At 67.1% G+C, this 10,558-nt stretch overlaps 2 protein-coding genes across 4 annotated transcripts; one reads left to right on the top strand and one right to left on the bottom strand.

Moving 5' to 3' along the window:
* The first annotated feature begins 35 nt into the window (after positions 1–35).
* NKIRAS2 (NFKB inhibitor interacting Ras like 2) lies at positions 36–2,277 on the top strand. 2 transcript variants are annotated; one of them, XM_075443617.1, is made up of 4 exons: positions 36–288; positions 456–533; positions 631–697; positions 1,099–1,278. In XM_075443617.1, the coding sequence occupies exons 1-4, from the start codon at positions 195–197 to the stop codon at positions 1,193–1,195; spliced, it is 336 nt and encodes a 111-aa protein (XP_075299732.1). In that variant the 5' UTR covers positions 36–194; the 3' UTR covers positions 1,196–1,278. The 2 variants fall into 2 exon arrangements, with proteins under 2 accessions (XP_075299732.1, XP_075299731.1); XM_075443616.1 differs by having other exon boundaries at positions 59–288; positions 456–697; positions 1,099–2,277.
* Positions 2,271–10,395, bottom strand: ZNF385C (zinc finger protein 385C). Of its 2 annotated transcripts, none has more exons than XM_075443615.1 (6): positions 10,285–10,395; positions 8,982–9,153; positions 7,952–8,263; positions 6,224–6,411; positions 5,920–6,018; positions 2,271–5,195 (listed from the first exon to the last, which is right to left on the bottom strand). In XM_075443615.1, the coding sequence occupies exons 1-6, from the start codon at positions 10,393–10,395 to the stop codon at positions 4,971–4,973; spliced, it is 1,107 nt and encodes a 368-aa protein (XP_075299730.1). In that variant the 3' UTR covers positions 2,271–4,970. The 2 variants fall into 2 exon arrangements, with proteins under 2 accessions (XP_075299730.1, XP_075299729.1); XM_075443614.1 differs by having other exon boundaries at positions 5,905–6,018.
* Positions 10,396–10,558: the final 163 nt, after the last annotated feature.

The following is a 10,558-nucleotide window of genomic DNA, read 5'->3' on the forward strand; positions in this document are numbered from 1 at the left end:
GCCGCCGCCGCCTGGGCCCGGCCCGGCCCCGCGGGCGGCTCCCGGGCCGCTTCCCCCTGAGGCCGGGGCCGGCTGCGGGCGGGGCCTCCGGCGTCCCCCCGGCCCTCGTCCGCGCCCGGCCTGGGCCGCGGGAGCCTTCCCCCGAGAGCCGGGCTTCGCAGGCGGGCGCCGGCGGCCGCCCCCGCCGAGGCGGCATGGGCAAGAGCTGCAAGGTGGTTGTGTGCGGCCAGGCCTCCGTCGGGAAGACCTCGATCCTGGAGCAGCTGCTGTACGGGAACCATGTGGTCGGTGAGTGCGGGGCCGGGGCAGGGCCTGGCCCTCTCGGCTGCACCCCGAGAGCCCCTGGGCACGGCGGCAGGGCTGGCTCCCCGGGCAGGGTGCCGGTGTCCCCGCGGGCAGGGTGCTGTGTCCCACTGGGCAGGGTGCCCCTGTCTCCCCGGCCGTCTCCCTGGCAGGCTCCGAGATGATCGAGACGCAGGAGGACATCTACGTGGGCTCCATCGAGACGGACCGGGGGGTGCGCGAGCAGGTGCGCTTCTACGACACGCGGGGCCTGCGGGACGGCCTGGAGCTCCCCAAGCACTGCTTCTCCTGCACCGACGGCTACGTGCTGGTCTACAGCACTGACAGCAAGGAGTCCTTCAAGCGGGTGGAGCTCCTCAAGAAGGAGATTGACAAGTCCAAAGACAAGAAAGAGGTGAGCACCCCAGGGGAAAGGGGCTGCAGAGTGGGGTCTGCTCCCCTGCTCACCCAAAGACTCTCCTTTCCCCTGGCTTATCACAAGTTGGTGACAGGGGTTCCTGTCCCACAAGGCTCTCGGCTGTAACTGGCTGATGTCCTGGGGCGCGTTCTGAGCGTGCAGGTGCTCAGCAGGCCCTTCCTCTTTGGGGCTGGTTTAAGAGACGCAGACCTGAACAGGCGGGGAAGCCGCCAGAAGGCAGCGCTGGGGAATGTGGGGTTTTAAAACGCCTGAGCCCAGAGGGGGAATCGGCTGCACGACTGGGCCTGGTGCTGAGGGTCTGCAAGGCAGAGCCGGGCACCACCATTCTGCTCTGTGTTTGGTACCTTCAGGGATTCTTCTCGCCCTTTTCTGAACAGGTCACCATCGTGGTTTTGGGCAACAAGTGTGACCTGCAGGAGCAGCGCCGGGTGGACCACGATGCAGCCCAGCACTGGGCCAAGGGCGAGAAGGTGAAGCTGTGGGAGGTGTCCGTGGCTGACCGGCGTACGCTGATCGAGCCGTTCATCTACCTGGCCAGTAAGATGACCCAGCCACAAAGCAAGTCTGCTTTTCCCCTGAGTCGCAAGAACAAGGGCAGCGGATCCGTGGATGGCTGAGCCTTGTTTTCCCTTCCCTTGCCACGTCCTCTCCCTTGCTTCCCTGCTTCCCTTGCACATACCTCCTGCTGAGCCGGTTTGGTGGTGTGGAGCCTGCGGGAAGCACAGTGGCACGAGGAACGGGCATCCCAGGGCTGGGGATGGTCTTGGAGGGTGAGAGGTGAGCCATCTCCCTGCGCTGGGACAGGGACCGCTCTCTTTGCTGCCCAGCCCCTGCAGATGCTGGAGGTGCTGCAGGAGAGCCAGGATTCACCGGGTGACGGCGGCAGAGCCGAGGGCCGTGGGCTGCGGAGGGGAGGCACAGCTTGGAGCTGCGCAGCAGTGGGGATCAGCTCCCCGGCTGAGCACAGCCGGGCTGGAGGAGACAACTCCCTCTCTCTGGAGCTGCTCTGCTTTGTATTTACCGACACCGTGTGGGACGAGCCCATCTGCGGCGGAGCAGCTCTCCCTTGCCCTACCCCAGCTGGACCGCGGTGCTGCCGTGTTCCCCGGCCGATCGCCCCTGACCTGGCAGCACCCACTGCGCCTTCACGTGCAGAAAGACCCAGTCATCCTGCCCCGGGGAACGCACGGTGCAGAGCAGGGCACGATGCTGTTACTGAGGGCAGGGTGCCCACATCCACCACGCTGCAGCCCCCCCCTCTTCCGGAACACAGACTCGGTCGTGACCGTGGAGAAGCTGGGGCTGCGCGCAGCCTGCACGCCCTGACGCCGAGGGCTGCGGCAGCTCTCGCTGCCCTCCTGGCTCGGTGCTGCTCTCCTCAGAGCCACCACGAGACAAGGGAGCGGTGTCCCGGTCCGGCCCAGCAACACGTGTTCCCTTCAGCTAGTCTGGATCTAGGAAAAAAAAAAAAATGACGAGAAAGGCCTGGCTTGTTTGTACTTGTTCCTTTTATTTACTGAGTAACACAATAAAGCGATGAGATTCGATTATCAAAATATTTTCCTTTTTTTTTTTTTCTCCCAACAGTTATAGTACATCAAAAAAAAATATACATTGAACATTACAGGAGGGGTACTGGCCAAGTCCCTAGAGTCTGTTTATTCCGGTTTTTGTGGGGTTGTTTTGAACCAAACAGCTCACATCACTCCAAGGTTATTTACAGAGGGGCACACGTTACTGAGCGCTACGGACTACGCCCTACTACCTAGCACAGCGCACGCGAAGTCGAAGGCAGTAAATGCTGTGGGCAGCAGGGGAGCAGGGGGTGTCTGGAGTGGGGGATGCGGTCGAGGGAGCGGGGGGCTACGCAGCTCGTTGCAGTATTATTGTTATTAGAAGGAATGGCTTTCACGGGGTTAAAGTGCCAAGTGTGGGAGCGTATTCGGACTCCACGGTGCAGGGGGGACGGGAGCAGCCACCGCTGGCCCCAGCACAGGCTTTTTGGAACAAAATGCAGGGGAACGGCCCAGCGGTGCCGAGCGGCTCCTGGGGCCGGTGGGCTCCCGTGGCGGGGGGACGCGCTGCCCGTCTGCCGGGAGCGGGGCGAGGGCCTGGGGAAGAGCACAGTGAGACGGGGCGGGAGGGCTGGAGCCGGCACAGGGTCCTGTCCCATGGGGTGGGGGTCCAGGCTCCGCGCGTCCCCCGGGCTGTGGGACCAGCTCCCTGGCCCTGACAAAGCCATGGCTGCCAGGAGCCTTCCTGCCCTCCGCTGCTCGCTGAGCCCGGGCTCCCACCACCTCTGCGAGACCCGTCGGCTGGCTCTGCCCCCAGCCTTCCACCCCAGCTCGCTCTTCCCTTCTCCTGGTGCCCGCTCCCCGCTTCCCTCCTCCCCGGGGCGGAGAGGAGATGCCCTGAGCAGACCAACAGTGGCACCGCAGGGCAGAGCTGCCCACGGGCCCCCCGGGCGCAGGCGTGCGGCTCCGTGCCGCCCGCTCCCTCTGTGCGGGCTCCCTGCCCTCACCCAGCTCCAGCTCTTCCCACCAGCTCTGGGCAGCGGAAGCGTTTTGGCCGCACGAGCGACCGGCCGGCCGGTTCCCGCTCACCTCCCCTTGCCAGGACCCCGTCCTGAGCATCGGCGGAGCACGCTGGGCAAAAATCCTCCGGAAATCCCGGCGCTGCGTATGGCCACGACGCCGGATCCGTGTGCTTGTGCGTGTGGATTCCCAGGCGCGCAAACCGACCTGCATCTCCCCGGGGCCGGAGGGAACATGGCCGCAGTGGAGGTCCCTGAGCCGGCACCGGGGCCAGGGGACGGGAGGGGAATCGTCTGCGCAGAGAGAAGCGTTGCGTCGGTTCTTCCGCTCTGACCCCCACTCCTGGCTGTACGGGCAGCATGAGCACCAAAGTAAAACGCAGACAGCGAACGCGGCGGGCGAGCTGCTCCCCTGGATTGCATAGATCGGGGTGGGGGGTCACTCCAGCGTAAGGTCCATTTGGGTCACAACTTTCCTGCATATTTCTATTTACAGCAGCGCGCTGGGAACCCGGAGCGCCGTGGTTACGGTTTCCAAGCCAGGTCGTCGCTGGGCTTTCTGAGCACAGTGAAAAGCAGAGCTGCGGCTTCGGGGTCCCTCCGGAGCCCGGCTTTCCGCAGGCTGCGATGGAAGTGTCCCCGGGAGAGCGCCGGGCATGGGCTTTGGGTGCCGCCTGCTCCGTCGTAGCCAACTGTCCCCGCTGCTGGGGACACCTTTAGGTTCGGGAGTCATCGGTAACTCCCTGGAAGCTCCTCGGAGGGCCAGGGTCGGACGGCCGGGCACGCGGCTGGCGACCCGGCAGTGCTCCAGCGCCGCTCCCTCGGCCTCACAGCATCTCCCGGGAGGTAGGGGCAGAGGCAAACCGCTGGCGCCGAGCACAGGGTCACCTCCTCGGGGGGCCCGCGCCGGGCGGCCCCGCTCTGCCGTCCTTGCTGGGCTGGAGCGGAGCCGTCTGCGGCCGCACGCCGTCGTGTGCTTCCCGCGGCCAGGGCGGGGGCCGTGTGCTTTCGGGGGGGGGAGGCGCCAGCCCTGGCCTTCGGCTATTGCTCTCGGAGTGACGATACGGTCGGCACGGCCGGTGCCCGCTGTGGCGGGGGCTCTTTGGCTGGTGGGACGTAGGGGGGTGTGGGGTGTAGGGGGCTGGTGGGCAGCACGGAAACCCCCGGCCAGCACAGGCGAGCGTGGGGCTGGCGAGGGCTCAGCCAGCCCCATCTGAGAGGGGAACTGCCAGCTTTCCGCTTGCGCTGGGGTCGTTTCTCCCAGTAAGAGCTGGGCTGAGACTCCCTCGCAGTTCCCTTCCCACTGGGCTGGCAGGGACCGGCCGGCCAGAGGGATGCTCCTTCCCCCAGCTCCTCTTCTTCCAGTCTGGTAACTGGGAGGGTGATGAACAAGAAACCAGCGGCCCAAGGGGCAGGCGGCCCCTGGCCACAAAAGGGTCCTGGTGACTCAGGCACCATCCTCTCCCCTGCGCCACGCAGCCGTGCGATGGGCTCCTCTGCTGAGCGCGGGGCCGGCGCGGCCGCGGGGAGCAGCCGGGATGCTCGGCGGGGCTGGCCAGGCTCTGCCGGGGTAGGAGCCCGCTCGAAGCGAAGGAGAAGCCGGGGTTGATGTCTACGACTACGGTTTCCCACCAGCCAGAAGAGCAGCCTGCCCGGGCGCGCCGTGCCGCAGCGTGCAGCCCCCGCGGCGGACGGACCCTCGGCGGGCGAGCGGCTCTAGTAGGGCGCGAAGACGATGGGGCCCGGCGTGGTGCGGACGTGGGCTGGTGGCGTTCGGAAAAGGGCCGGTCCAAGGATCGGGGCTTGGAAGAGGGTGGTGGCAGCGGCTGGTCTGAGGGCGAGGGGGCCAGGCATGGCGCAGACGGCGGCTGCGGTGAGCGGGCTCGGCAGGAAGCGCGTTGCCAGGGTTTTGGTGAGGTGCTTCTGCAAAGCCAGCTTGGACTGCCGGGAGGGAGAGGAAACCCCGTGAGGCACCCGGCTGCCGGGGAGCCCCCAGCCCGGCTCCCCCGGCCAGACCCCGCACCAGCCCCTGCCCACGGCCGCTTCCAGCTGAGCTCTCTGCACGTCTCCGGAGTAAACCCAGCCCCTGGCCCTGACCCGACGGCCTCCATCCCTCAGCCTGGCTCAGAGCACGCAGGGAAGCCCCCATCGCGATGACCTCCCCGGGAGGTCCTCAGCCCCACCACGCCATCCCGGAGCCCTGCCCTGGCTTTCGCAGCCGCCGGGCCGCTCCCGGCAGCAGTGCCTTCCTTCGGGTGCCCTGGGATGACGCTTGCTGCGCGCTCTCTGCGAGGCTTCGTGTCTCTGCAAACCCGCGCTTCGGCCGGGTTTAGCCGAGCCGCGCCAGCCCCCAGCACCCGACGGGCGCAGCTCCCGCTCAGAACCCGCGACGCAGGTGGCAGGATCGCAAGCGCTGCCGTGGCGAACGCCGCTGCCAGAGGACTCCCCAGCATTCCCACGCTTCCCTTCCCACCAGCAAAGACTCGGAACTCCTCTCGCCGCTACCGCCCGTCCTCCCCGCTGGGGTCCTGCGACCCCAGGCACCCCGCTTTCAGCCACGCAGCGCCCGCGTCTCGCTGCCGGGGCTGCTAACGTGGCAGCGCTGCTCCGGAGAGCAAACCGGGCGGGTGATCTGCGGGCAGACAGATACCTTGAGAATACTCACTGCGAGGGCAGCGTTCTTCTGCAGCTTGTTGTAGGGGCTGTACTTGGGCTTGGGTGGCTTCCCCGCCAGCCTGTCTTTGTGCCTCCGGCTGCTCATGTGCTGCGGGAGGAGAACGGCCGGGTCACCCGCGGCCGGGACAGCAAGGGCAGACCCACGGCTCCGTGTGGCTCGGGCCCACGGGGGATGCCCACCACTTTCTCGCAGGGGACTGTCAGGTCCCCAGCCCCAAGCCCCCGGTGCCTGCGCAGAGGGGTCTGCACGCCCGCACCCGGTGCCCCGCGCTCCCGGGGCCCGGCATCGTCACCTGCTTGAGCTGCGTCTCCGAGTTCACGTAGATCTCGCACACTTGGCAGTGAAACGCCTTGTTCTGGATGTTGATGCTGCCCTTGTTGCCGATCCGCTTGGACTTGTGCCCTGCCCGGGAGAGGAGCTTGCCTCGGCCTCGCCGCAGCTGGGTGCTGTGACCTTCCAGCATCGACTTGTGCTTGGCACCTGCGTGGCAGAGGGGACGCTCAGCAAACATTGACATTGCAAACAAACCCAGCGCCGTGCCGAACGCCCTCCGAGCAACCTGTCCCACAGCACCGCATGTCCCCCGGCCCGCGGGACCCCAGCCCCCCACCTCCCTGCGCCCAGCAGCACCTGCAGGCACCGGGGCCAAGGAGCTGCCTGGGAGCCGGACTCCGGCGGGGATGCAGCAGCTGCTTCCCAGACCCTGCCCAGCTCTCGTGGCTGGCGGTGCTTCGCAGGCGGACCAGAAACGCTCGGCTTCCCAGAGACCCCCCCGTCCCTCTCCCCGTGCCAGAGCTTCGGAGAAACTGCTATTTTAAGCGCGTGCTGGAGCCCGGAGCCTGTCCCCGGGCGTCAGCACCGTCTGCAGAGCCGGGCCCGCGCTGCGCTCCGCGCTGCGGCATCGGAGCTGCCCCAAGGTCAGAGCGGACCCGGGTGCAGAGCCAGGAATAGCTCAGCGGGGTCACAGGAGGCGGGGAAGGAGGAACCCGAAATCCCCGCACACCTGGGGACGGGGTGCTCTGTCCTGCCCCCGCCAGCGCCGGACGCCGGGGTGGGTAATTTAAGCCGCCGCTAATTCATTCTATTTTTTCAGGCGCTAAGCAAGGAGCCCGAGTCCCTGTGACAGCCACGCAGCAGCAGGAGCCTGCAAACATTCTGTTTGCTTGTTTGTTTGTTCCTTTTCCCCAAATCAGTTCCTAAATTTGTAACCAGAGCTGACAAAAGCAAAAGGACACGTTTGCAGCTAAGCCGCAGCGGTGTCCCGAGCCGACCCCTCTGCGTGGCTGCCGCTGCCCCAGCGGGCGCTTGGGGCTGGGGGAACTGGTTCCCAGTTCTTGCTGAACTGGGGGAGAGAAGGACTTCGCCTTTAAACCCAGGGTGCCCATCCCTGCTTAGCGTCCTTCAGAGCACGGAGTGAGCGGGGACCCGGCGCTGCAGGGCCCGCAGACCCCGCTGGGGTCCCCCGCCCCGGGCCCGGGGGGCTCCGGCCGCCCCCTCCTCCCCTCCGGCCACAGGGGACCCTTGGCCCGCCCGGGGCTCTGCCCTGCCCAGCCGAGGAGCCAGCGCTTGCTGCCGGGCTCCAAAGCTCGTTAAGATTCCCAAGGGGCTTCTCAAAACGACGACAAGCGCAAACCACCACGCTGCCTTTGGCAGGAGGACCCCGGGTCTGAAGGGGACCTGGCACACAGGCTGCCGTCAGCTCAAAGCCGAACCCCAGCGGAATATAAAGTAGCCTCCAATCGCTTGATTAAATATATCTGAAAACATCTTTAATTAAGAGACATGAACAATAAGAGAGCATCCGACCTTGCTAAAATTCACCCCAAAAGCTGCAGCACAGGTAAGCCGCCACCACTTATCTCTGCGAGCCGCCTTAATTAACCCTTTTTAATTAAAACAACTTCCATACACACTCGCCGTCTCCCTGCGGAGCTGTTTGGTGATGGGGCACGGCACGGCTTGGTGGGGAGCCCGGGAGGGAGCTGCCAGGGGCCCGACCCCGTCCCGGCGATGCCCTTACCGGTGTTGTGAGCCTCCAGCTGCGACAGGGAGTTGACGGTCACCTTGCAGGTGGGACAGTACAGGTGCTGCTTGCTCTTCTTCCCCTCCTTCTCGCTCTCAGGGGCCGAGCTGATGCTGCTGCCCGACTCGGCTGCCTGCGCGGCCGCCGAGGCCACGCTGGTGGCATCCGAGGTGCCCTCCGACAGCTCCGAGGCCGGCGGGGAGCCCAGGGCGACGCTGCCCGGCAGCTCCGCGGGCGACTCCTCGGCGCCGGGCATCAGCGCCAGGCTGCTGCCCTCACCCTCCGGCTGCTGGAGCCCGTTGGCTTGAGCTGGCGGGACGGAAAGGAAAGGGGGGGGGAGAAAGAAATGGGCAGAAAGGGAAGGTTCTCTGTGCTTGAACGGGTTTTCTGGATTTCAGGGAGCACCCCCGTCCTCGCCGAGAGCCTCTCGGGCACCGTCTGCTCACGTTCGTCCCTGCTGAGGACGGCTCTTCCCCAGGGCTCTCCCATCCCTGCTCTTACCCGGGGCTCGTGCCAGCCGGGCTCAGCACAGCAGCCCGGGTGAGCTCTGCTCCAGCGCTGCCTCGGCTCGGGGCGATCCGGCTCCGGCCAGCGCCGACGGCAGAGCCTGGGCTGCGCCAGCCCGCACCAGGGCCCGGGCAGGGCACGCGTCCTCTCCCGCGGCCGTTATCTCCCAGGGACACCAGACCACGGGGGTACACCCGCCACCCCCCGCATCTGCAGGGCGCACGGGGGCCAGGTCCCCCCCGGGACGCGAGCTGCCCCGGCCCCTGCGCTGCGTTTCCACCCCCTCCCGCCACGCTGCCCGCCCGGGGACGCCGGCACAGCCCGAACGCTCGGTTATGGACCCCATTGCTGCGCCGCGGGCACCGCAGCCGGCTGCGGCGGGATGCCCAGCCATGAGGCTGCTGCAGCCACGCAGGGCTGTGACCACAAATGCCGCTGCACCCCTGGGAAATGGCCTGGTCGCTCGCTCCGGTGTCACGGCCGCCGGCGCAGGACCCTCGGGCACCCCCCGCCCGCGTACCTGTGCTGGTGGGCTCCCCGCCGCCCGCGGGGCTGGGGGCGAAGTCGGCCGTGCCGTCCCGGCCGGGGGCCACCACCACAGCCCCCGCCGCCTTCTGCTTGCTCTTCATGGCCTCGATGGCTTTCAGCCGCCGCGCGTGCTTGTGGCCCTTGTAGTGAGCTTCTGCCTGGTTCTGGGGAGGGACAGACGGGGACGGCCACGTCGGTGCTGCGGCCGGACAGACGGACGGGCTCGGGGGCCAGCCCTGGGCCGTGGCTGCTCGGACAGGTTCCACGCAGCCACCTTCCCGGTGACATTCGTCCCCAGGGCCACCTCGGCTGGGCGCAGCACCGAGCCGCTCTCCCGCTCTGCGCACAAACGCGCTCAGGGCGAGGTGTCACCGCGCTGGGACATCACCGTGCTGGGACATCACCGCGCTGCGCGGCCCAGATAAGGACCCGGCTCTGATTAAATGCATCGAGCCACCTGTAGGAGAAGCTTTCAGGCAAAATTTATGACTTGAGAAACGTACAATGAATTGCGAGCTGTAAAAATAAAATAAAGGAGGACGCCTCTCCCGCTGTAACCCAGCGGGTGCCAACGCGCCCGTCACAGTGACGGGCTCCTCTCTCCCAGCCAGCGCCGAATAACGAAGCGCACATCGATGGGCTCACACCTGCACCGCGCTGATAAAGGGGCACAAAAGAAAATCACCCCAACATTTGTGTGCTCCGCAGTCGGGGACAATGCCACGTTGTCCCCCAAAGCAACCACAGTTCTGTAATTGATGGAAAGTAAATCCAGTACGAATGATGTGCCCCTGCCATGGGGTGCTCCGGGGTGTCCCTGCCTTGGGGTGCTCCAGGGTGTCCCTGCCGTGGGGTGCTCTGGGGTGTCCCTGCCGTGGGCTGCTCCAGGGTGTCCCTGCTGTGGGGTGCTCGGGGTGTCCCTGCCATGGGTGCTCCGGGGTGTCCCTGCCGTGGGTGCTCGGGGTGTCCCTGCCGTGGGGTGCTCCGGGGTGTCCCTGCCGTGGGGTGCTCCGGACTGTCCCTGCCGTGGGCTGCTCCGGGGTGTCCCTGCCGTGGGGTGCTCGGGGTGTCCCTGCCGTGGGCTGCTCCGGGGTGTCCCTGCCGTGGGGTGCTCTGGGGTGTCCCTGTCGTGGGGTGCTCCGGGGTGTCCCTGCCATGGGGTGCTCCGGGGTGCCCCTGCCGTGGGCTGCTCCAGGGTGTCCCTGCCATGGGGTGCTCGGGGTGTCCCTGCCATGGGTGCCCCCGCTCCGTGCAGGCGCTGGCACCGGCCCCCGTGCCCACCCCACCCCGCTCACCGCAGAGTTGAAGCGCAGGTGGCAGATGTTGCAGGAGATGAACTGCTTCTTCTTCAGCGGGGCGGGCACGCCGAAGGTGTGGCTGATCACCGCCTTCTGCACCGGGTCCATCTGCGAGGGGAGGGAAGGCAGAGGGCGGCTGGGTGCCACGCCGCGACGGCCGCCCCGGCACGGCACCGCGAGCCGCGGCGAACACCGGCAGAGCTCCCGCCTGGCATCTGGAAGGAGCGGGTGGCGGGGGTGGCAGAGGAGCCCCAACGGCCCCCCCAGCGCG

This window comes from Opisthocomus hoazin, chromosome 26 (assembly GCF_030867145.1).
Source record: "Opisthocomus hoazin isolate bOpiHoa1 chromosome 26, bOpiHoa1.hap1, whole genome shotgun sequence".
Classification (NCBI taxonomy): domain Eukaryota; kingdom Metazoa; phylum Chordata; class Aves; order Opisthocomiformes; family Opisthocomidae; genus Opisthocomus; species Opisthocomus hoazin.

Coding starts and splice junctions, on each gene's coding strand:
- NKIRAS2 (XM_075443616.1), top strand. CDS start 195: ATGGGCAAGAGCTGCAAGGTGGTTGTGTGCGGCCAGGCCTCCGTCGGG. Junction 289..455: donor GTACGGGAACCATGTGGTCG/GTGAGTGCGGGG, acceptor TCTCCCTGGCAG/GCTCCGAGATGATCGAGACG. Junction 698..1,098: donor AGTCCAAAGACAAGAAAGAG/GTGAGCACCCCA, acceptor TTTTCTGAACAG/GTCACCATCGTGGTTTTGGG.
- ZNF385C (XM_075443614.1), bottom strand. CDS start 10,395: ATGGACCCGGTGCAGAAGGCGGTGATCAGCCACACCTTCGGCGTGCCC. Junction 6,019..6,223: donor CGGAGACGCAGCTCAAGCAG/GTGACGATGCCG, acceptor CTCCTCCCGCAG/CACATGAGCAGCCGGAGGCA. Junction 5,196..5,904: donor TCGCAGTGAGTATTCTCAAG/GTATCTGTCTGC, acceptor CCCTCCCGGCAG/TCCAAGCTGGCTTTGCAGAA.